Source organism: Nilaparvata lugens, chromosome 2 (genome assembly GCF_014356525.2).
Source record: "Nilaparvata lugens isolate BPH chromosome 2, ASM1435652v1, whole genome shotgun sequence".
Classification (NCBI taxonomy): Eukaryota; Metazoa; Arthropoda; class Insecta; order Hemiptera; family Delphacidae; genus Nilaparvata; species Nilaparvata lugens.
This window is the reverse complement of record NC_052505.1, coordinates 35309676-35336544: the sequence shown is the minus strand read 5'-3', so window position 1 is coordinate 35336544 and position 26869 is coordinate 35309676. Positions and strand designations below refer to the sequence as shown.

General features: G+C 33.1%; 2 protein-coding genes and 1 long non-coding RNA gene across 4 annotated transcripts in view; all 3 read right to left on the bottom strand.

Moving 5' to 3' along the window:
* LOC111044022 (xaa-Pro dipeptidase) overlaps positions 1–26869 on the bottom strand; it is a 132736-nt gene that overhangs the window by 94780 nt on the left and 11087 nt on the right. Inside the window, 1 exon segment of the mRNA XM_039421097.1 lies at positions 22431–22605. Within this exon segment, the coding sequence (XP_039277031.1) occupies positions 22431–22605 (175 nt within the window).
* LOC111044023 lies at positions 1658–10699 on the bottom strand. Of its 2 annotated transcripts, none has more exons than XM_022329073.2 (5): positions 10162–10699; positions 8546–8720; positions 6352–6698; positions 4670–4808; positions 1658–2940 (listed from the first exon to the last, which is right to left on the bottom strand). In XM_022329073.2, the coding sequence occupies exons 2-5, from the start codon at positions 8559–8561 to the stop codon at positions 2393–2395; spliced, it is 1050 nt and encodes a 349-aa protein (XP_022184765.2). In that variant the 5' UTR covers positions 8562–8720; positions 10162–10699; the 3' UTR covers positions 1658–2392. The 2 variants fall into 2 exon arrangements, with proteins under 2 accessions (XP_022184765.2, XP_022184766.2); XM_022329074.2 differs by having other exon boundaries at positions 1811–2940; positions 9907–10699.
* Positions 15998–18233, bottom strand: LOC120349862. The gene is made up of 2 exons (XR_005570470.1): positions 16588–18233; positions 15998–16299 (listed from the first exon to the last, which is right to left on the bottom strand). It is a non-coding gene; the product is annotated as an uncharacterized LOC120349862 (long non-coding RNA).

The window sequence follows — 26869 nt, the reverse complement described above, 5'->3', positions numbered from 1 at the left end:
TTTTCTATGCTTGATATTATTTAATAATATAATAGAAGTTGAGATACTGTTCCAATCTCATTGTGAAAAATTCAATTATCATAGACTGAACACTAACTAGGGCAATAAACAATAATTTTGAAGGGGAATTTATTGTCATAGTTGAAGAAGAAACAGGTCTATATTATAATGGTTTCTTCTTGTATTCACCTTTTTATAGTTGAATATTTTACTCCTATTGAAGTTTAGAAATTAAGCTTTTCACCTTGATAATCTTGAAGAGTGACTCACTTAAAATAGAAAATTTTTCATAAAAAAGGCATCCTACATTTTGTTTATTGATATGAAATTGAGAAATGAGAATATCCTTCCTACCTATCAAGGAAAACTCAATTCAACCAAAAAGAGAATAAATCAAGATACTTTTGTTCAGAATTCAATTGGTGTCAACCAAAGTCAAAATTAGTTGTAGCAAGAACAGCTCACGCAATATTTTCTAGATCATTCGAATTATTTGGATTGGGAACTGTGTATCCTAAACTGATCAAGCATTCTCTCCTAGAATCTCCAAGATTATTCACGTCATAATACGAGTAGTATAAACGTGAGTTTGTTGAATGAAATCTAAGTAGTTCATAACACATATTCCGTTCAATCCGTTGAGATAAACAATTCAGAATCTAGGACCTATTCATTTGAAATATATTATTACGTAAACTGCATGCATTTCAGATAGATATGCACGTTGTGGTAATTTCATACAGGAAATACAGCATCATTTATGATTATATTCTTCTGAATATATAGGCCTATTTATTGTTCACGAAAAAGTAATTCTAATGTTACTCCAATCGAAAGAATATTTGAATGTAAATTAAGTAAAAATGATATTAAAACACATAATACAAACAGTAGAGCATCTTATCAAATCAACAGCTGCAATCTTAATAGGTACTTACTAACATAGAGAAAATATTGCATACTAGTAGGTAACCCGTGCTTCGCAAGGGTCTATTTTAAAACTGCAAAATGAAAACTTGACGTAATAAAAAATTTGAAATTTGAAAATAGGCCTATAACCATACACGGTTAATGAAGAATCTTTAAGCAAAATTTCAAATCAATCAGTCCAGTAGTTCAGACGTGATGATGTGTCAAACATAATTTTCCTACATCACGAATGCTACAAACGAAGGCCAATGATAGGCCTACAGCATGAAGACTATGTGCATTTCATTTGTACTGGTGGCAAAATTTTACATTAAAAATAATTATTTGATAAAATCCAAGTTCAATTGTAATGAAAACAAATTCCTTCAAAAAATAATTGATAATAATACGTTTCGAGGGAAAAAATTAAGAACAAAAAATTTGGAAGCATCAAGAATAAAAATTTCAAGTTAAACAGTTCAGTACTTCCGAGGATGGAATTGCAATGGATCAAAATTCGAAAGAATTGAGATTACTTACTGTTTATCAAAACCAATGTTACATTCATATTATGAAATGTATACCTTGTCAATCTGCAACATTTTTCAGTTTATTCGGAATCATTTTGAGGACTGAACTGTGATCTCTATTTGGGATGAAAGGTCTATTTCAATTTCTATAGTCTAGGTTTTTTTATTTCAGGGTCTACATTCAATTATCCAAATGAGACAGTTTTATAAGTGGAAGATTAAGATAACTCATGAATGAGAACTTCAGAAGAATATTATAAGACCCCACTAAAGTTGGAAGGACTATAGTGTTTCATAAGCTAGTATGTAGCAGCAAATTTAAATATTAATGAATCTTATATTTCAGGTGTTGGGCTACTGAACAGTAAGACTTTTTTCAATTGAATTACAAATTTATAATATCCATAATCAACAATAGTATCACAATAGATTTTTAGTATATATTCACAATTATTGCAAATAATCCGATTGGAATGATGATTATAGTCAAATATTTTCGTGCAGTATAATTTGCACAATTAATGCTCACTTGACGATAATGAAAAAATATTAAAGAGACCCGGAAAGAAGTAAACAATATTTCGTGATTAAATGTACAAGATATTTTCTATTCAAACACAAAATTCAGAATGTTTAATGAAAAAAAACACACCATTACATCCCTATATATAGCACATAACAGAAGACACTGTAAAGTTTGTAATATAAATTAAAACAGGAGACACAAGATATAAATAGATTGAAAACACTTAAAAACTTACATTAAAAATTTCCCTATTTCTAATGTAAGTTTTTAAGTGTTTTCAATCTATTTATATCTTGTGTCTCCTGTTTTAATTTATATATATATATATATATATATATATATATATATATATAGTCAAATCTAAAGTAAATTCATTGGTTCACCTTTAAAAAGTTTAGGTTATTGAATAAAAAAGAGCACTTCTTGGTTATTGATCTTCAATAAACTCACTTCCCAAAACATCTGAATGCTCATTAATCGTATCTTCAGTTTGATCTTCCATGTTGGTAACCGAGTTAATAGCAGTTGAATCAGAATCCAAGGCATCTGAATGCTTATTAACCGTAGTTTTAGCAATTGGATCAGAATCAATAACAGGCATTTCGTTCTGTTGGTTATCTTCAGCATCACTTCCTTTCACGGATTTGGAAAATGGTCTTTGTTCACTGGAGGAAGCGCCAATTTCATCCATCCAAGCACGGAAAACCAAGTTGTCGATTTTATTCTGCACAATCATTCGATTTCGACTGCTCAAACTTCGAAGTTTATCGGCGAGCAGCTGACAGTACAGTGCGCAAGAATCGTACGATTCCGATGCACTTGATTGAGGTAGAATCTGCTCCATTACATCGTAAGGATCACAGCTCGTATAATCGGTATCAAATATAACATTCGATTCGCTCCTATTTTCACGATTTTTTCTTTTGGTTCCTGACTTTCTGGAGCTAGCTCTACCGGATTTTCCGTTCACAAACTCTGCAAAATGATAAAAGTTAGAATTTTTATTTGTTAGTTTAAAAAATTATTTTCAAAAATAATTATCTGAATCTGGCTGCCTAACAAGCGGTCCAACAAGCCAGAATATCATCCGATTGCTTACTTCTCACCTCCTCCTGATTCACAGGTCACAGCCAATCGTAGGACATTCTGGTTGTTGTATTCTGAATTGGCATGTTGGAACATTCGTCAGTGGTCAGACTGGTTTTTCAATGAGATCATTCACCATCATACAGTAGAAAATTATTGATTTCTTTCAATTATCTAATATGAATGATTCATATCTGAGTAATGATTCATGAATGAGTAATTCATTCAAAGATATTAATGTATAATATGTTCAACATTTCAACATACTTGTAGGTAGACTAGAGACCTTTCCCATTCCTTATAAGTAGTCTTATGGTTGCTAGTTACAAAGTTCATTTGATTAGCGTAATCTATTTGTTTTGATTGATTAATAAGCGTTAAAATTCAAGTTTCAAATATGTTGGGCCGTATTCATAATTCATGAACTAGGTACCTATTTTCAATATCAAAGTTAGTAGCCGAGTACGGATTTGTCAACGAATCGTACTGATTGTCAACAAATCGTACTGATTGTCAACAAATCGTACTGATTGTCAATGAATCGTACTGATTGTCAACAAATCGTACTGATTGTCAACGAATCGTACTGATTGTCAACAAATTGTACTGATTGTCAACGAATCGTACTGATTGTCAACAAATCGTACTGATTGTCAACGAATCGTACTGATTGTCAACAAATCGTACTGATTGTCAACGAATCGTACTGATTGTCAACAAATCGTACTGATTGTCAACGAATCGTACTGATTGTCAACAAATCGTACTGATTGTCAATGAATCGTACTGATTGTCAACAAATCGTACTGATTGTCAACAAATCGTACTGATTGTCAACAAATCGTACTGATTGTCAAAAATCGTACTGATTGTCAACGAATCGTACTGATTGTCAACAAATCGTACTGATTGTCAACAAATCGTACTGATTGTCAACAAATTGTACTGATTGTCAACAAATCGAACTGATTGTCAACGAATCATACTGATTGTCAACAAATCGTACTGATTGTCAACAAATCGTACTGATTGTCAACAAATTGTACTGATTGTCAACGAATCGTACTGATTGTCAACAAATCGTACTGATTGTCAACAAATCGTACTGATTGTCAACAAATCATACTGATTGTCAACAAATCGTACTGATTGTCAACAAATCGTACTGATTGTCAACAAATCGTACTGATTGTCAACAAATCGTACTGATTGTCAACGAATCGTACTGATTGTCAACGAATCGTACTGATTGTCAACAAATCGTACTGATTGTCAACGAATCATACTGATTGTCAACAAATCGTACTGATTGTCAACGAATCGTACTGATTGTCAACAAATCGTACTGCTAGACGAACGCAGTAATGTTTCATCTAGAATACGGCTCTCATTATAGCATCACTCAACAAAAACACAAATTTTGGGTACAACACAAGTACCTCAATCATTTGTCTCACGTTGAATATTTTCAGTGTGATTTTTCTTGTGCTAGAATTTTTATGGATGGGTATTAAATCATTTATAAAAGCTATCACTCATTCAAAATTAACATTATATAATAAATATTATGTTAAATCAATATGAATTTCGAATTGAGAATCAAAATAGTAGACTGTACCTAAGGGCTGATTTGATGAATCATCCTCAACAATTCCATCAACCTCTAGTACAGGTTCTTGTAGTTTCAATCGTTTCTTAGCGGAAGACCGTTTGACTCGCACATCATGATTATTTTCTGCTTCAACATTTTCAGCTGGCTGAAAGAGAATATGATTTGTTCATATTCAGTGATTTTTTCAAAAACTTCGATAAACATTACCTACTCTAAATTTTCTTCAATGTACTGAACATTAATTTCCAGTTTGCTTACGTTATAATTATATATATAATTCTCAATATGAAATCGAATGATTTCATAATTATGAAATCACAATTTTGTGAAAAATGCCTTTCTTTAGACTTTAGCATGTTTGAAAAAAAAACTAAGTGTACAATAGATAATTTTGAGAGAATAGAGAGGCAAATGCTCTTTTAAAAATACAAAAATCTGGTGTGGCGCACTCACACAACTTTCCTTGCCGTTTTGAAAATTTATCACCTGACGCAAGTGTACACGCACATCTCAAGTCTACTATTCAAAGATCTGCTAGCTGGTAACAGGACTATAACGCTGGATACACACGAAGTCTGCTATCTCTTCATAGTGAATGATTTAATAGAATCAACAGTTGCCAACAATTTGCATGATTGAATAAACTCATTTTCTCGAATTTCGAGCTTATTTTCATTTTTAACTGAAAATGTCACTAAACATTAATTGTAGAGATTTTTATGCTCAATCTTTTCCACTTGAAATTTTTTGTTTTAATATTGTATCTTAAGCCTAATAATTGGGAATCTAAAATCACACTTTGCATTGATGGGGCGGAGCTCCTGAAATTTTTACAGATATGGGAATTGTGGCAGTTGATAGAGCTTATCAATGACTATTTTAGGTATAAATTTGATCAAAATCGTTGGAGCCGTTTTCGAGAAAATCGCGAAAAACCCTGTTTTTGACAACATTTTCGCCATTTTAGCCGCCATCTTGAATTGGATTTGTTCGAAATTGTTTGTGTCGGATCCTTATAGGGGAAGGACCTTAGGTTCCAAATTTCAAGTCATTCCGTTTATTGGGAGATGAGATATCGTGTACACAGACGCACATACACTCATACACACACATACACATACAGACCAATATCCAAAACCACTTTTTTGGACTCAGGGGACATTGAAACGTATAGAAATTTAAAAATTGGGGTACCTTAATTTTTTTCGGAAAGCAATACCAGAGACAAGAATAATGTAGTACTTTACTTATCCTTCATCTATGGCAATACTTTCCTTACCTTTGGTAATAGGGCAAGGAAAGTAAAAACTTTCAAATAAAGATTCTGAATTATTCCACCCATTTCATTTATCCACCTAAAGATTCAACATTAAAAAAAATGATAAAAGCTTTTTTAAGGACTTGAAAGATCGTTGATGCATATCAAATACATGCAATATTTACGTACCATATACTAAAGATTATATTAAGCGTACTTTGAAAACACCATTTTTCTGACTACTGTTATATCGAAGAGATAGCTTTGATCTATTGTTTCGATTCATTTCATTATTTTCGTAAACATAAATGAATAGCAGAACAAGGACAACATTTTTTTATGGAGTCTGATAACTCCTAATTTTAAACGTCATGCATTATTTATAAAATATAAGACGTTTGTAATTTGAATTGAACAAATGTAACCTTACCTCATCATTGTACATCAAATCTTTGGCACGGATTTTTTTCATAATTCTGTCGGCCAAAGTGAAGAGATACCAGGTGGGCTGATAACTGCGTCCTTCAGCTTCTTCCTTTTCAACTCTTTTCCGTAGACTCCTGTAGGTTGCCATAATTGACTCTTTTTTCCTTCGCAGAGTTCTTACCGAAATATCAATTCCGAATTCTTGCTGAATTCCCAGCCACGCATTATTAACAGCGTTTCTATTTTTATTATCTTTGTGACCGGGGAACCACAGAATCGGATACTTTTCATAAATTTCCAAGAACTCTCGAGTCATTTCGTTTGACCAATTCATTTCAGAGTCTTCTTCATCTGTAAAATATGCACGCGATTCATAGAACTATTGGAGGATTGAACATTCAGAAAATTATTACTGCAAACAGGAAAGGAAGACACTTGACGAAGAGATTGGGTAGAATCGGTAAGTAAAAGTTATTTTTGGTCAAGATTCAAATGGCTATAGTTGTTGCTCATTTTTTAAATAGATTATCATTGGATTCTCAAAAAAAAATCGCCAAGAATTCACATAAAAAGTGAATAAGATTCCTAACATGGTTGATGGTTCCAATTCTGATTTTGGAACAATGGTCAAAGCCATAGAACGGAATGTTCATGAATGGGAATTTTCAATGAAAGCAGGCTTGCATTGATTTTGTAATTTGAATATAAAATATATAATGTAATTTGAAGATAAAATAAATTATTTTCATCTATGATAATTCATCGATCAATATTTCGATATAATTGAAGGTAACTAATTCATAATGATTAGGTATAGTGAGGCAACGTGGACTTTCATATTTATTGTGTTACTGGTCGTATAACTCGAATCACAAATTATGAGTAGTAACATGTCATGCAATTATGTCATATTATAAGGTCCCTCGATTTCATTTCAATGGGAGTGGTAGATCTTCTACAAATTCAACAAATAAGTGGTATAACAAATTTAACTCAAATTTCGTATACTTAGGCCTACTCTCTTGTTAAGGCTTAGTTATGTTGCTCTATTATCCCATTATACGTACTTGATACTTTCATTATTCATATTTTAGTTAAATATATTTATAATTAATACATTTGATGATAATGTATCGGGGTATCATCTGTTACATTTATTTTCTCCTACCCTACCTGGTACAAGGCTACAATGCTTTCTGCTACAAGACTATCCTAAGCTAGTTCAAGTTGTAAATCAATCAAGAGTAAATTCCCAATTGTCTCTGTTCAACTTCAAGAGATACAATGAATTGGTACAGATTAAAACAATTTTGTCATAAAAAAGTGGTAGACTCGTAGAAAAGTAGAGAAAAAATATTTTCATTCTTCACCAATTCTTTGGCGACTTTGTAGTTTACTAGCCAAACTTGTAGTTTGAATTGTCCTTATAAACAATTCATGTTACTGAATGATTAGGGTTGTTATTGTTTCTTCTCATACAATTCGTTGTCAAATCCAATTAATCGTTCAATTTAACTCATTTAATTCAACTTAAGAGATTTCAGTTTCGTATTGAAACTAACAGCTGAAGATGTGTTCGTTTCAAAACGAAACTGCAATTTGTAATTTTAAGTATTAATAATAATAATATCGAGTGATCTAGCTGGCTCAGGTCTGGTGTCAGAGTTTTCAGGTCGCACCTGATTAATTTCAGGGCTTCTGACATGAGCTAACGACTGCTTTCAGGCAGCCGGGACCGACGGCTGGACGTGACCAACCGAAACACGGGAGTGGCCCGAGAAAAATATCTGTGTTGAATAATGAAGTTAAATTGAGAACAAAATCAGAAAATTTCAACTATTAAAACGTTCCACAATAACGATATGAGCACGAGAATTTGTGTTTTTGTCAAGCCATCTACATAGATAACTTCAACATTTCTTTGGGGTTTAGTTGAGCTTAATCAACTGAATTAGGAGTAGCGTACCAAGTACAATAACTAACTGTTACAAGTAGAAGAATGCCAGTAACTGACTGGATGGTGCTCACTACACAATAAAAGATACCGATAACAGGTAAAGAGCAGGACAACAACAGAACAATAGTGTACGAAAATTCACCATCATAATTTGAGTTATACGAAAGTCCACGTTATGACCAATATTTATACTGGTTGCAACTATGCGAAAGTCCACGCTACCGATAGTGAAGAATCTTACCCTCGTAAAACGCCATGTTGTTGTCGGAAACTTGACAATATAAAAGAAATAATCCTTTTTAAAAACGATGAAGCTTATAATAAATCACAGAGGCCTTCCGAAGATATAATGTCCAAGCTTGTCATTTTAAACTGACAGATTTTTAACGTTACAGAAGTCCGCAAGCAATGATTAACTGCAAAGAAAGAAATTAAATTTTACAAATAAAATAACTTCCTAATCTAAAAAGGGTCAGTAGTACAAAAATTCAATTGCATGCTACCAGAGTAAAATGGCAGTATTGTATTGGCATCAGATTCGTTTATTATTGGTTCTCATAGTATAAGTTCTACTGATGATATAATTTATACATGTACGGTGGTTAAATTTGCTTGAATTTCCGTGGAAGAGATTCTGTATAAGTAGAGAAATAATGGCGTATCCAAATGGAAAGGTTGAAAAGGGGGAACTTCCCCCAAAACCTTAAAATGAGAATAAAAACAATGAATAAAATTGGGAGAAATCGACGTAAGAATGTTATTTGACTATATAATAAAGCTCAAATGTCTATAAGGCTGATATTTGCTAATGCTGCAGTTGTAGAATAAGTACAGTTATAAAAAATAATACCTAACCAATATATCAAAGACAAAATTCGATGAAAAGCCAAATCTATCATTTGATGCAGATTATATCACATATTATAGGAATTATTAGGATGAGATGTACAGTGTATAGCAAGAGCAAAACTTCCACCGACCTATCAAAATTCAAGTAAAATTTAAAGTGAAAGGTAAATGAATTCGCTAATTCTCTATAAATTCTCTGTGTAACGGCCGAATATTCTCGTTATTTAAATGAATAAATAAATTATTATGGTGCTATGTGTTTTATTAAAAATAAAAGCCAACGTTGGATTGTAATAATTACTCCAATAATTGGTGAATATATTTTCGCTTTACCGTAGTGATGTGATGCATTATTTCATTATAAACAGCCAAGGCACAGGCAAGTGAGGCGAGCGCTTGCATAGTAGCCATCCACTCTCAAGCTAGTCGTCATTTGTATGCACCATGGCAAGCGACATGTGCCAAAATATCTTCACCAAATAATAAATGACAACGTTGGCTTATATTTTTAATGTAATCGCTAAAGAAAATTCATCAATGTAAAACCAACACAGCCACCAAATATAAGCCAACGATAATGAAAACAGTTTAAGCATAATTAAGTTTTTGATTGAGTTAATTGAAAACAAAAATGAAATAATAATTATTATGTAGGGCAATCCACAGAGCAGAGCACGTGGTTGCTTGGAGCATGGAGAACGAGTACGGTAACGGTAGGCTAGCTAGCACGTGCCCTTGTCACAGTATACATACTTGTCCTATTCAGTGCCATTGTGCCGTATCTCACAGCTGAGGCGAGTAAGCCAGAGAGAACGCGCTGACCGAGTCTACAGTCTACAGTCTAAACGCCAACACTTGATAACCAAAAATCGGGCTACAAATTATAGTTGAGCTCTCCCTCAAAAGTGTTTCTTCATAAAAACTAAAAGATCAATAGATTATTGAAATAATCCCTTCAGTTAATTTAATTAAATGTGAAGTAAGTTTGATAATAAGTGATAAACTTACTCGTCAAGGTTTGATGCACACACGAGACGAGCGAGCTTCAAGCCACAACACAATCCACAATGGCGAATGGCGTCGCCTTGACTCGATCAACATTCGACGATGCTCGGCCTGAACATGTAGCGAATACTCGTGGCAGAAAAGAGAAGCTCGGCAAGCAGACGACAGAGACTTGGCTCAGCTCTCATCCGCTTGCTTCAACATTCGCTATCACTCGCTGTATACAAAGCGGTCCACGTTATCGCCAACGCTGTTCTCCGACCTTCCTCCGCTCCCATAACGTGCACCTCACTACAGTCCAGTGGCAGTGCCAAAAAAACCTGATATGGGAACGAATTCGGAACAAGCCAATTCTTTCCTCATCGATAACTATTAAACGTAGTTTAACCCGTCTTACTAAAATAACCCCCTAAGTTTCACCCTGCTAAGGTTGATTAGATTGTTGATATCTCAGCTTCTAATTCAGTTATAGATTTGATCCCATTGTATTAAAAATATAATAGTATAGAATTTTTTTCAATTGATTTACGCAATTAATATGAGCTTTCAGGAGTTATTGCTTAATACAATGATAAAAAGTAGAATTTTGACATTTAATTTTTAAAGCCTCATCAACGTTTTTGTTTGATGTTCAAACAAAAAATGTTTTTAATAAGAATTTTAGCCCATTCCAAGAACTAAATCAAATATATGATTTTTGGAAAAAACAATATTTTTTGGAAATATCAATTTCTGAGATAGTTATTCAATTTACCAAAAATAACTCAACTGAGAGTTGTTTTTGGTCATTTTTAGTAAATTGGAAAGCCTTATAATTGGAAAACTTGAAGAAGATAGGCTTAGAATTGCTTAGTGAGATAATTATTGTAACCTACACTTAAAAATCAAAATTGTTAACCTACACTTCAAAAACATCTTATAATCTTAAAAAATCAGTTTATGTGCACTATGCACGAACTCTCGACGCTTGCCATACGGTACTAAAATTATGGCACCTATTAATATGTATTATCAAGTACATAATATTATTAGTAGCCTATAGAGAGTGTTTCAGAACTCCTACCAATATTCTAGGGCAGGGGTCTCAAGCATACGGCCAGCGAGCAGATTTTATGTTGCCCGCGGAAAGCCCTGTCAGATGAGACCCTGTCAATAATGGGAACAACAAAGTTTGAACCTAACGGCGGAAATTCTAAGTGGCAAACAAATGAAATTATCTCACTAAACAATTCTAAGCCTATCTTCTTCAAGCTTTCCAATTATAAGCAATATAAGCTTTCCAGTTTACTAAAAATGACCAAAAATATCTCTCAGTTGAGTTATTTTTGGTAAATTGAATAACTTTCTCAAAAATTGATATTTCCAAGAAAATTTGTTTTATTCAATCAGCAATACCATGCAGGATTTATCCTCTGAATCTCATGGATTTATCTCTTACCGAATTTGAAATGTTCTGTCCCAAAAATTCAAACTTCAGGCGCTCATATCTCAAAAAGTAATGATCGGAAAAATGTTTTCCTGGGAAAACTTTTTCATTTTGATAGCTTGATGATATATAAATCGAAAAACTTGGAAGAATATCACGAGTAGAAAGTTTATTTTCAGCCTTTGCACAGCCTTAAGGCATGAGATTTAGAGGATGAATTCTTCATGGAATTGTTGATCTAGTAAAACAAAAATTTTCTGAAAATATTAATTTTTGAAAAAGTTATTCAATTTACCAAAAATAACTTTACCAAAAAAATAAAAGTTATTTTTGGTTATTTTAATGAATTGAATAACTATCTTAAAAATTGATATTTTCAGAAAATTGTTGTTTTACTCGATCAACAATACCATGGAAAATCTATTCTCCAAATCTCATGGGTTTATCTCTTACCGAATTTGAAATGTTCTGTCCCAACGATTTAAACTTAAGGCGCTCATATCTCAAAAAGTAATGATCAGAAAAAAATGTTTTCCTGAGAAAGCTTTTTCATTTTGATAGCTTGATGATTTAAAAATCGAATAACTTTGAAAAATATCACGAGTGGAAAGTTTATTTTTAGCCTTTGCACAGCCTTAAGCTTTGACTGTGCAAACAGGCCTGTGTACTGAAATAAATTTTTACTTATTAAGGAAAAACTATAGAGAAAAAATATATAGGAAATATCAAAGAGTTTTTAATACGTTACAATGACAAACTCCATAAACTATATCACTATAAGATTACTAAGATAACATTAAAAAGGACAATAGGATATTCGAGAGAAAAAACTAGGAAGTGTTACAATCATCATCATCACACCCGAGGATGTGTTTGGGAATGCGGTTCATAGGCGAATAATAATGCCACACAGTTGCCCAGTTGCCTGTGGGGAAACTGTTGATAAAAAATTCCCGCCTAATTCGTTTATCAATCAATCGATAAGCATTCTGCTATTGGAACACTTCAATAGCACAAGAAACTGTGTCCTCTTCAGCTGTTCATAATTATATGAGATTGAGAATAAATAGAAGTTATGTTATCAATCTTTGCATATATACTCACTTCAATAAAACTTTTTTCTCATATTCAGATTCTAAGTTCTATTAAAAACGTCAATCTAATTTAGAGTTGAGAGGAATATTCAAATTTGATTATTTGGTATACAATACATCTAAATTCTAGTTTTTATGAATATTTTTGGACTGTAAATTAGGTTGAAGTGAAAACCTCAAGTCCTATTTGGACTTTGTCATTTTATGAAATTCGGGAGAGAAGTAGTAGGAGGTTAACCTTATTTCTTCTCCCAAATAATGTTGATAGTTACTGTATCGTTAATTATTTTTGTTGAAAAAAAGAATATACACATTATTATAATGTCTATTTTATAAATAGATTACCTATATTATAGGTTGATGATACTATAGTTTAGAAAAGGCAAGTGAAGAGAAACCCCCAAGAGAAGCAAATAAAATCAATTCTCCCAAATCCTTTGTAAAGTATAGCAGAGAAGTAGTTTAAATCATGTGGCGTTGAACTACAAAGTGGCAGGGCTTCTTTCTCACGAAGAGAAACCAAGCTATCATGTTCAAGATGGAACAATGGAGACGAAAACAACAACAACAGCCGAACTTCCATATTGTGGCTTATGACAACAGAGAACGACCTTGCTCAGGACCATCACAGTCAGGGGGGCAACAAAACTCAGTTCTTCGACCTGATCTGAAAAAATTCCAAGGAAACAAAGCCGTCCAGTTCTTCTCCTTGAAATGAACAAACACGTCGAAGGACACAAACCATGTGTAGCAAACGACTGAGAGTGCCAGAAAGGAATTAACAACAAGGGGAAGAACTGTCAACTGTGTTGAATGTTTTTCTTTATAGGAAAGTTCAAAACCTATTCTCTATTTCCTATTCTCGTTCTAGTTTAATGTCAGCCAAACAATATGAATAAATGTTTTTAGAATAAAGTAAAATACAACTGAACCGGTTTTATTGTCGAAAGTGAAGGAAAAGATTATTAAAATTGTCAGTGAAAAGAGTAACTACGCAACACCAAACCTAAGTCCAAAAATAGGCTTACTCATAAATTGTTGTAAAATCGTTCCATAGGCTACTTGTAAAGATACTAGGTACTGTAACTTACGTATTATTTTTCAATTGTTCAAACAATTACCAGCTTCGAGCTGATTTTAGGATACAGCTCTGATAAGTGAATAAATTTTAGTTTATAGCTTTTATAATTTGGTATAGCACTGAAGATACAGTATTGGAATAAAATACATCATGAAAGTTTAATGAGCTGGAATTAAATGTACAGTGAATGAATAGTTTAGTACTGTATTGACTCAATTAGTTGTTTAGGGTTAAGGGTAACAGGGAAATTCTCTTCTCGATACCGTGAGTGTGGTATCATGAGTTCAAAATCGGATGAGCAGCAGTTCTCATGAAATGCCAGTAATCAATCAGATTGATTGACGTTTTTGCAAGCAGCCGATAATCTGCTCCTTCCATCGACAAAGGAGATAAACAATAATTATTTTTAGAAAAATAAAGGAATGGAGAATGTGGAGGTTCAAATGTTGAATGAAACGAATTGGAAGTTGGAAATAACTCTTATGATGAAACCATCCAACAAGCCACCATCTTTTGTTATCAATCACATAATAATAGTGGTTGACAACTTCAAGTAAATTTCTTCCATTACGGAGAATTTTACAACGTTAATATTAATTGAAAGATTACTAGATTATTAGTTCAAATGTTATTATACAAAAACTGATAACTGGCTAGGTCAAGTGGCTGTTTCATAAAAAACATAACTAGTTTTGAGTACAGCTACTTTATTCAGTAACTGTAGTTTTGAGTAGTATGATCTGTAAAATTTAAAACTTATAGCATATAATGCATGTGATTTAACTGGCTGTATTTATTTACTGCCCGTATATTCATTTTATTAATAATCATTCTCCATTTTAGGACTTTCAAGTTCTATGATGAGTTCTGAGAATCTTTGTTTGTGAAGAGAAGTTCTGTTTCTAATTACTTTTTGTATATTCATCCTATTGATAAGCCTTTTGTATTGTTGTGCTTTCAGGTTCTGTGGGAGAGATGTCTAAACTCTAAACACAAAATCTGAACAGTAACCCAAATGATAGCAGCGTGTGAAAAAAATCCGTGAAGAAAATCAACTTTCCAAAGCTGTACCCCTTAATGTTATAACGGTCGGTCTGGTAGAGTTGGTAGTAGGGGGATGAAGTGGGTGGTAAATAAGGGTGATTTCTCCCTCAACAGGGGTGTTTGAAACAGGGAAGTACAACTAGCCACGTACCAGGAAGAGTAAGTAAATTGACTCTGTATGAACAGACAAGTGAAGAATTCTAAAAGTAATTCAAGACTGAGAAACCACCCTACTATAGTATTTCGAAAGTTGTCTGCTGAGGGTAAAGTGACGTATTCAGTGAGCAGGGTCACCCTCATCTGCCTTCAAACAAGGAAATAAATGCAGTAGGCAAGGAAAAACGGGATCTCACTGATAGCATGAATAGTAAGGTCACAAGTGACCATCAACCGTCACGTCTACAACGAGAGTTGGCAACGCAGTATTCACGCTATTTCGCTCAGGAAATAGCTTTCAACTAGATGCTGGAATCAACAAAGTGTTTTCTACAGAGACCTGAAGTACTGCTATGTAAATGTACTGTAATGTAACAAAATCCTAGAATTTTAAAATAAAAAGCTGTAGATTAATACACTGCATAAATAAAAATAAAGCTCCAATAATAAGAAAATAGTTCGTTCACTTATTTATTCAAAATAAAAAATAGAAAGTATGAGACATGTAACTTCATGGAGTTACATGCAATTAGGAGATTGAAAACCTAAAGTGATTCTTACATAATGATAAATAATAGAATCTAATAATAGAATAATTGATAAGAAAAAATACTATGATAGAGTTACAAAACATACACTTTTCTTGAGACCAAAAATCAAGATTGTCCAAGGGTGGAACAACATACCATTTACAACTTTTGAGTTAATTGATTTAATATACAAATAAAAAAGCATTATCCCCTTGATTATCGACTTAAATAAAAATAATTTAAGAGTTTAGGCCGGAAACAAGTCACTAATTTTCGTACTGTAGAAATTCAGTCGAAAACATTCCTTACCGTGAGAATGAAATTGAAAGCAATTTTGGAAAACCACAAAATGAAAGACTTGTTTTATGTTCTAGTGAATCTTTTTTCGGCCATTTATAACCGCTGAAAATTTGTGATAGTACCAGGATATTCTGCTCGTCAGGATATTCTGCTCGTCAGGATATTCAGGGTACTCTTATCGTAGCATCCTACCATGTAAAAGTGAAACTAAGGAACACCTACCATTCAATACATTTCTAACAATGGAAAGTAAATATTATAACAACATAACATTGCTTCCCACAGTTCATCGACCTCTACTTCGACTACTTGAAGGCCTATAGCAGGAAATATTAATAGGACAAAATCTTACAACTAATAATAGATCTATACCTTAGAAATTGGACATTCAACAATGCCAATAAATATACCATACAATAAACCATATATGAATGGAAGGGCAAATTGCAGTCATTTATCTCTATTCCAAGCACTGTCCAATCTCAAATGTAAGGTAATAACTGGGAGAACCTGAACAGCAGAAAGACTGTATAAGTATAACATTTTTGCATGAAATATGAATTTCCAATCTTGAAAAAAAGACACAAAAAATCTGTAACCTAATAATGGAACATTCAAAATATATATATGAATCTTCGTCGTTTTCTTTCAATATTCAGGCACAATGTAAAATTAATATCCAAATTAATATAATATTAAATTCAATTTCAGTAGGCAAGATTATAAACTGAATACAACAACATCAAAGCATTGAATAATTCACTCTATTCTAAATTCATAAACGAAATAACTACTTACTTTGTTATCTACTGATAAGAATAAATTATTATCAAAGTTGAAACTGATAAAGCAACCGATAGTAACCATATTGCTCACATCAGATTATCTATTTCAGTTTGTCCTTGAACTAGTACTCAACCTTCTATAGTAGTAAACAAGTTTACTTGGTGAACGATTCTAATAACACGAATTGAATTTTATGACCATTTTCAAGTTTTATTGTTATTACTCATTGATAGTGTTCATATCTGTTAAAATGCACGTACAACGTAGACGAACGATGTAAACTGAAGTACAATAGAGTTCAGGTGGAAACATTACTCCAAAAGAATTATAGAAAGAATAGTTTGCCTATCTTCAAGAACAAGAATAATTTTATAAATGTTCATTAGATGTGGAGCTAATCTATTTAATTTCCAAAAAAATTTTAGACAATAGACAGAGTACCTACTCCTAGTTTGTTTATTTTCAATAACAAAGTGGCCCAACATCATTTTTTTCAAGCTGCAGAGCTAACTCTTTTCAATTTCTGAAGTTTCCATACATTTTCAAACATAAACAAAATAAAAGCCTGCAAACATAAAAAAATCTAAAGAGTAAGAAAATTAAATTATCATTCACTTGTACAAAATTGGACATGACAATCGTTTGTTTACATTTTGTAGGCAAATTGAGTGAAAGTGTGCAATGAGAACAACACTACATCTTATTTTCGTTATAATTATGTCCTCCACAACTCCACTCAACGACGATGCCTTTCTTGGACAATTTTCGACGTATTGGGCGAAAGCAGCACACGAAATTATTATTTAGAAGCATGCAATGCCTCAAGCTAAACTTATCGATATCTGTGCGAATGTAGGAATCGTGAATCAAGATTTTCGACTAGCAAGTTGACATGTGAATAATCTTTGCATCTTTGCAATGAATCGTTCCAGGAGGCGACCACAAATAACACAGCTATAAATAGACAGAGCGAGGGGCAACAACAATGAAGCGCTTGCTGACTGCATTATAGGAGAGCCATTATCATACCTTTTCCTTCTCGGAATTCTCGGCTAATTTAGATACCTTTTACTACTCACTATCTACCTGTGACTGTGAAACTGTTTCCACAAAGAAAATGTCCATTCAGGTAATCAAGTAAGTCCAAACCCAAACCCAAAGTGAACTTGGCTTGGTTAACGAAACAACAAAAACTATGGTATCCTTGCCTCTTTTCAACTTTCTCTTACAATCCCATCAGGTTTCAAATTCCGTTATGTTTTTGTGACAATGGCCCTTCAACAATGGAACAAACTCGAAGAGACAAACTTAGTTTTTGAAGCAGGCAAAAAAAATCTAATGATAAGAAATTCTGAAAAATTCCCCCTTCTGTAATCAATAATAGCAAGCAGTAATAGAAGAAAAAGAAAGAATCCTTTCTTTTCGCCAAATGAATACTTTTTAAATGAGTATAGAATTTCTGGGAAGGGTATAATATAGTTAATTATTTTTGATTGCAGTGGAGGTAAGGAGAAATTGTGGTGTAATATCGTATGAGATTAGAAATTGTCACTATAAGAAACTATACATTATAGTGACTAGAGATCGTGCTGTGAAGTTAACAAACAACCAAATAAGATTTTCGTTACTTTAAACAGAAAGTAATAAGCCCTTCTATTCAATGTGAATACATTGTTATTTGAATGTTCTGTTATTACTCTAGTAACTGTGTCAAGAATATTGCTACTGTTACGTGAAGCGTACTTCAATAAATATTTGCTGTTCTCCATAACGAAACACTATAAATAACTTTGTTGTATTTTTGACACTGTGTATCTTTGTAAATACTTAAAGAACAAGATTTTATTTTTGTATCTTTCTATCTTTTGTATCTTTGTAAATATTTTTAAACAATACTTTTTATGATGAAATGAGGGATGCATTTTTTTAAATATTTACAAAGATACAGTGTCAAAACTACATCAATGTTAAATATTTTCTAGTTTCAAGTACTTCGTGTACTATAATACTCCACACTACCTTTGCAGTAGTTGTCTACTGCGGATACCGCTATGCGGAGTCCCTCTACTATGCGGAGTCTCCGCATAATTATATTTTTTTATTATTGATGAAAAAATATTCAATAATATACCTGTCAACCTTTTTGCCAAATACCAATATTATTAAACCAAAGAATTGGAAATTTCAATAGAACTGCATTGTACGCTAAACAGTCAATATTTGCTGATCAACAAAAATACCTGATCCCTAGAAATTATGCTATAGCTATACATCATTAGATTAACAAAGGATTGATTATAAAGTAAAATAGGATGATGATACAGGTACAGCAAATAGGCTACAATTGAGAAGAAGTTTCTTACATGGGAAATCCGATTTATAATCTACGAAGAACAAGTATTACTTCATTGTTCCTTGGAAGACATGAGTCTCTAGATCTAGGAATAACGTGGACTTGCAGCTGTCGTATAAGTAAAACAACAGGACCAGAAGATCGTTGAATAAGAGTAATTTTATTGTGACTCATGAACGAGGTTACAATAAAATAATAGGAAGAGGCATGTGCACATGATTGCATCCTCACCTGCTGACCAGATGACAGCTGCTCAGGCTCAGTTGAGCAGAGAAAGAAATCCAGAAATAAAGGAATAAGAGAAAGAAAATGTCTGCCTTGAGAGAAACTACTGAATTGTGTTCAAGCACGATTTCAACCAGCAAGCATCAAGCATGACTTTCTGAGGTTAATAATAAAATAAAAACGATGACTTTTTTATATGAAAATTAAAATCGTAAATTTATTTCCAGTAAAACAGAATTTTTTTTCATTTTTATTATGTACGGAGATGATTACAATAAATTAGTTTTGAATATAATTATTAGTCTATATTTGCTATATTGTTTTTTCACAATATTATGAGATGAATGCATTATTTGGTTCTATGAGAACGAGCAATACAAGTTTCTTGATTGAAGAATATTGGACAATTTATTTATCCTTCATATTATAGTAGTTTTATATATACCTCCCTTTCTTATCAATGAATTTTTCAGTTCGAAGTTGTTTGTTTGTTTGTTGTTCGAGATAGTTTTATGCAAAGAAGAAACATGTGTCACGAAGGAACATTATGGAAACGTAGAAACATTTATTTCATAATTCAGGCTTATAGTGATAAGCCTGAAGGGTTGATACGCAGTTGGTTAGGGTGGTGACTCAGATCGATAAGTGTGATCGGGCATGATATGACATCGCATTTGAAACGAGTAAACAGGCCTACATAAAACAAAGCTCGAAAGGTTTGCAATAAGCTGTCATTTTATTCAACAACAATTATAAAAATGTGTCATAGAGGTTGGCGCCGCTCTTGAAAATGCAAGGATTGCTTGATCTCAGTAAAAATTTGTTTCCGTTGAGTTCAAGGAAAACATAGAAAGCAAAAGATTCGACCTATAGGACATATTACAATGGCAAAAAAATATGTCTGAATAAAACAAAGCAGACTCCAGATCTGTTTATTATCGTTGAAAACCTTACTTTGAATGAATTTCAAAGATTAAACAAGTTATTGAACATACAGGCCAAGCCACATCTTCACGAATGCGAAGATAGTATGGAATTTGAAGAGTGCTGAAGTTCTTGCAAATACTACAGAGAAATTTCAGTTGGTTTTCATATTTCCAGAATAAATAACTGGTTAAAAATATAACATTGCAAAATATTTCTATTTTCATATTTGGTATGTTGACAAATTCTTGTGAGAAATCGAGTTTTCAATATGAAATGATATTGCTGAATGCAAGGCATTGTTGGTTCTATTCATTGTGACAAGCCCTTCCACGTTCCACCCTTCAGCAGTACACCCCCACCAACAGGGTGGAACGCTATGTTGTGTATTGAGCGCCCAACTTCAGACTGCTGACACACAAAACACACAATCAGGACACACGCACGCACATACCCGCCCATGCACTGCACAATTTGTTGCAGACGCTGCTGCGTTTCCAATTCATCAATTTAATTATCTAACAACAATCAGGAACCACCAACAATCGATACAGCGGAATAAGCCGGGCAGCGGATGCAAAGGGTACTGTTTCCATTATGACGTCACAACACTATTTGGTTCATGTTGAGCACCAATCATGGCTGATGGAATGGGTAATTTTTCAGCTTCACAGTTCAAATTTTACACACTCGAATGATTTACATTGTTCATAATAATAATTATTAATTATTAACGCGAACTGATCAGACAAGATGTAGGCTACCAGACATAATATTGTTTGAAGTGGTAACACTGTAAAGCTTCTTAGGGTCTGTCGTTAGTTGATAGAATGGCCATTTTCAGCTTCATAATAACTTGAACACATGAAATACAATAACATTGTTTCCATTGTCCAATGTCCCCAACATTTTTTTTCTGAAATGATTGTAACGTTTATTTTAATCTGTTTTTAATTAGTGTGAAATCATCTTAATTATTCTTCCAACCAATAATGTAGCTCCAACACGAGGTCAATGATTTCATCCCTAGTTGAAAACGTATTCTAACTACAGAACTATGGTCATACGTTGATGATTATTAAACTTAATGATTACATGAAGTTGTTGACGTGTTAATTACTGATGTTATCAATAATAAAAGGAATTAATTGGCTTATATACGAGTACAGAATAGGAAATGCAGGAATGAATGGCGCATCATCACGTCTGAACCACTATACTGATGAACTTGTACTGATGATTTTGCATAAAGATTCTTCATCAACCGAGGATAGTTGTAAGCCTATTTTTAGTTCAAGTTTCCAGTTTGTGATTCTTTGCTTGAGTGGTCATAAATAAAAATAGTGTATTCAATGGTTTTATCTTCTATCTTTTTTCATCATCATCATCATCATCTTCTTTTCTTCTTCCTCTTCTTCTTCTATGTATTGTTCCATCCATCTATCTACAATATTATCAAGGAAAAAATGGCTTATACATGTACGGGTTAGGAAATAAACGATTTCTACTCGTTTCACGTTTCGCATTTTCACGTCTGAACTACTGAACTGATTAACTTGTAATTTTTCAGGAAGATTATGAATTTACCGAGGATGGGCATTACCATTATAGATAGGGTTATTCTCATTGTTATTAACCTTTTAATTTCAATTTAATAATTAAAACAATTTTATCCAAATCGTGATTCAACAATGAAAGCCCAACCAAAAAGAGCTTCCCCCAAAAGACTCCGTAACCTAATTGGTAGCACAAACGACTCATCAATGAAAGGTTGCGGGTTCGAGGCCAATCAAACTAATTATTTCTTTTTTTGTTCGAAATTTTCAATTCTGATGAAGATTATCCAAATAATTTTTAATAATGAATAGTTATTCTATTCTTCATGTTTCCTGGGCATAAGGAGATCGCATTTTACAACACAAAATTTTCCCCTGTGCAAAGCACTGGTTAACTGCTTGTGTTTTATAAAATATAATTCAACTGAATTCGTTGTCGTACTCTGTCTGTCTGGCAATATAAAAACTTCAATAATGGGTCTACCAGTATTTTAAAATCCAATGTGATCAATGTTCAAAAATACATAGATTTTAGTCCGATGGAAAATCATACATTTTACAGATAAAGATTAGATATATTATCACGTTATATAGATTATAGATTGGATTATATAGATTATTACAGATTTTTTAAGAATATAAATCATGTGGAACAAGTTGAGACAATAAGAGCAAGAACCGCCTATTCTACGAAAATGCAAAATTGTGTAAGAAAGAACTGCTTAGTTAGGAAAATGGAAAATGCATTTCATTGTTGAAAATTAAAAATATTTAGTAATTGAATGAGAATAACTCACCTGCTGGAACTTGTAGTCAACATCGCTGCAATAGTGGTGAGCGTCGCTGCCGCCTTGAAGCACAACGATGCTGTGCGGGGCTTTTTCGCGGAGTCTGTCAGCGAGACGACGCCGGTTCTCGGCGAACAGCTGCATCGGCACTTGCAGGGTGTGATCACCCATCGAGAAAAACGCACTACAACAACGGAAAACAGCTATCAACTAAGGGAAGCGATTTGGCTTTTGGTAACGTCATGTACAAAACGGTTTTGGTAACGTCATCTTATGGTTTCAATGAGATAAGTTGAGCTGGATGTGCCTACCACTCCCGTTTTAAGGTTGGCAACTTTAAGGCTCTGTGAGCGGCTATAAAAACGATTTTCACTGGTGATAATTTTTTTAAGTTTTTTGATTAATATAGGCCTACTATTAAGTTATCAAAATGAATAAATTTTCTCATGAAATTTTCTCCCCGTTGATTACTATTTGAGATATAGCGCCTAAAGTTTAATTTTTGGGTCAGATCATTTAAATTTGGTAAGAGATAAATTCATGCAATCTCGAGGATATATTCTTCATGACATTGTTGATTGAATAAAGTCAAATTTCTTCAAAATATCAATTTCTGAGGAAGTTATTCCATTTTTCAAAAAAATGACTGAAAATAACTTAATCTGAGTGATAAACATGACTCGTATCTCAAATGAAATAGTCCGAAAATAAAGGCTCCTGTAGAAACTTTTTTTAATTTGTTAACTTGATAGTATATAAATAGAAAAACTTTGAAAAATATCACCAGTAAAAAGGATTTTTCAATCCGCTCCCACAGCCTTAGAGCCGAAGCGCCTGATTAACACAAGTTTAATTAACCATAATATTATGGCACATTATTATGGTCATAATTATGGCACAATATTACGACCATAATATCATGGTCAATTTGGCCTTAGAGCCTAAGAACCGAACTCCTCTAAACACCATTTATGAGTTTGAAAAATCACTTCCCAGTGATCCCACCTAAAGCTTCAGGTTCACACATTTCTCATCAATAACCGCCTCATTACCCAGTTCATGTGGCCCTCATGCTCAGCAAAAAAATATCTAATGAAGACATCACTAGAAATAAGACCAGATTTCATCAAGTTTCATGGAACTAAGGGAAATGAAACAACTCAGAGTACGATGTCAAAGAGCCAGATTTGGATCAATGGTCTGTCAAATTTGTTCGAGGGATATGAAAAATTGTGAAATATGGAATGGTGAAGCACTACACGAAGGAAAAATAGCAACAAATGTGGAAAATATTTAATGTAGACTCAGCTATTAGGAATTAGGCCAATTCAATATGACAGCAGGGCTTTCCCGGAGCTGTGTGGAAAGAAAACCCTCCCAGGGCAAAACACGTATCCAACGTCTGATTCTTTCTTAGCCTAATATGAAAACGTGATATCTTACTAGAGATGATGGTCTAATTATAGGTAGCTAAGAAATATTTAGTACAAATAAACATGAATTTCCCTCTATGTACAATTAGCTGATGTGTTCCTTGAAAACCAGAGTAGTAGATAGAAAACAATGGAATATCGTTGCAAGAGATATTGAAACAAGATTTAATGTTTTCCACACTGGAAAAAGTAAGAAATAAAGGAAGTTGTGACCAGAAATTATAGATCGTATTCTATACTACAATCTATACTTTCTGGTTGAGACACGGTAATAGATTTTAGTTTTTATAATAAAATACATTTCATCACTTCCTGTCAAAACTCATCACCCATGAATCAGCAAAACAGCTTATTCAGCCTCACTACTAGCTATAGGTCTGTTCTCGAGTAGCCACAATAATGGAAGAACTGTGAGCACAGTAGTCAACTAATCAGAATGATAAGATAATAAAAATTATTATTATTATAAGACACTGACTCTATTTTAGATAATCTATAGGAAATTCACGAATGACGCATCATCACGTCTGAACTACTGGACAGATTAACTTATAGTGGACTGAAATTTTGCATACAGATTCCCAATTTACCAAGGATAGTTATAGGCCTATTTAAATTCAAGATTTCAGTAGGTCAAGTTTTTGATTAAACCCTTCGGAGCACGGGTTACCTGCTGGTGAAATAATAAAGCTCTGACCCTTACGTCAATTATTCATCCTGATAATGATTCCTTATAATCTCAATTTCGCTTTTCAATAAATAAACCCAAATAAGTGCCGGTATAAATCTTAGATTATGTACGTTTTTAGTAATTACTTACATTAATTCAATAAATACGTATTGTTACACACTTGAAAATTCTATTGCACTGTCTACTATTTATCATTCTATTGCAAGTGCACTCGAAATTCGTCAATTACAATCCAATAAAAGATAAGAAGTTCAATTAATATTGTTTCATCATTTCAAACAAATAATTTTTCGAAATCGAATAATTGTAAAGTTAAATTAAATTTTAAATTCCATCAATATAGTGAATCCAGTGAAAATTCAGTGAGATTTCTGATTTGAATTTTATTCAAAAAACTTTTTTGTGAGTTAATTATTAGCATTGATTTTATTGAAAACAACTGCTTTTTAATCATTTGAATACCTATTCAACTCTCTTTAGTCCAGGCAATGAATGCTTAAAAAGGGTATAGAGGGAAATGTTGAGAAGACAATTTTTGACCCCGCAGTTCTGTTGAGGGTAGTAAGGAGGTAAACATATCAAAAGTCCCCGCCCCTACTCACTGTGCAAAGAGGGTGGGGGTGATTTAAAGGTACCATTTCTTGGTTTCTCGCATAAAACTCAAAAACTATGTATCCTAAGGACTTTACTGTCATATAACAAATTAAAGCTTACATAATTTCTTACAATATTCATTCTACAACTTTTTTCATATCTCCTCTAGTTTTCAAGATATCCGCTCTTGAAGGTGTGACATTTTTGAAAAAAACAAGTTTGAAAAAAAACAATTTTTTCTATTTTTGCTCTTATAACTTTTTTAAAAATCGATTGAAAAAATCCATACTGATTATGAGCTTATAGATAATTGAATTCTCTTTAATTTGATGTATAAATTCACATATTTACGTATTGCCCTACACCTTTTGCCGCAGCTTTAGTGTTGAGTGTGAAATCTCCATTTTTGCAACAATAGACCAATATTGACAAAGGAATTTGGAGGGAATGTTTTAATCAAAATTTTTGACATTGCAGCTTTGTTGAGACTAGTTGGGAGGAGAACATATAAAAAATCCCCAATCCTAACTGATGTGCTAAGGGATAAGGGTGGTTTAAAAGTTGCATTTTTCAGCGTTTTGCTTCGACTCTCATATCTTTAGAACAATGCGTTTAACCGACATAATTAACCATTCAAAAATAAAGCTTGATAAATTCTCTGTTTAGGGTAGTAAACATAACTGTGGGGTCAAAAATTGTCTTCCCAACTTTTCCCTCTATAACCTTTCCTTGACTGGACTACTTCGATTGTAAAATTTTTGAATATGATGCTATAAAACTATATTCCGTTAAAACCTAGATTGCAGCACGGGACTTTAACCCACGTTTCGATATAAGAATACCATTTTCATGCTGATGATTCTATCAAAAGTGCATACGCTCTCTTTTTTGCTCATTCTCTCACACAATCAGCTCTCTGGATTCTGTGAAATCTGGCAGCTCTGTACTCCATAAGATCAATGCTGCAAACTGAAGTATGTACAGACTATTAGTTAATTTCTTTCGAAATAAGCAAACTTTTAGGATAGTTTTACCCCTTATCCTATTAGAGCACCTATACTGAGGATAAGTACCAAACTGATAAAACTGTTATGAGGTGCGATATCATGAGATTTTTTATTTCATGTATTTTTACTTAACTCCTTCAGATTAGGCTATATTACCAATTATGAGAATAATTATATTTCATTGTTGAATCAATTTTCCAAAGACAAGTAGTTAAAGGCCAACGCAAACAGCAACAGACAGACGGAGAAAAAATCAAAAACCCGCATGCAGACATGAGCAGAAATATTATGCAGACAGACGGACGGAAGTATGTGTGTGTGGCAACATTCGAACACCTGGAGACGGATTCTTCCCTCGTCTTTCTGCATACTTACTTGAATGATACTAGAAGTTTATTGGATGCGCATGAGCTGTTGCTGTGTACATTTGCCTTAAGGCTATCAGTATTTGGTGATGTGCAGTACAAATGCACTGATTAAACTTAACTCAAGGGAAAAACTGTTGTAACAATAGGCTATTGAAAGGATTTTTTCCACTTAAGGTGACTAGTGAGCCCCGGGTCCCGGGATGGAGAATAAGGCACAACAAAATTATAGTTTTGAAATACTCCTATTTATTCAAACTTAGGGTCAAAACATACTGGAGCTGCAAAGTTAAAGAGTAGTGGATAGTGTTTAAAAGTACTTCAAGTCCCCAACTATACGGACGTCTTAGAAGCGGAC

Bases quoted from the DNA above. Each gene is read 5' to 3' on its own strand.
- LOC111044023 (XM_022329073.2), bottom strand. The intron at 4,809-6,351 runs GTAAGGTTACAT...ATTCTCTTTCAG, and splicing joins ATTTGATGTACAATGATGAG to CCAGCTGAAAATGTTGAAGC. The intron at 2,941-4,669 runs GTACAGTCTACT...ATCATTTTGCAG, and splicing joins TTCATCAAATCAGCCCTTAG to AGTTTGTGAACGGAAAATCC.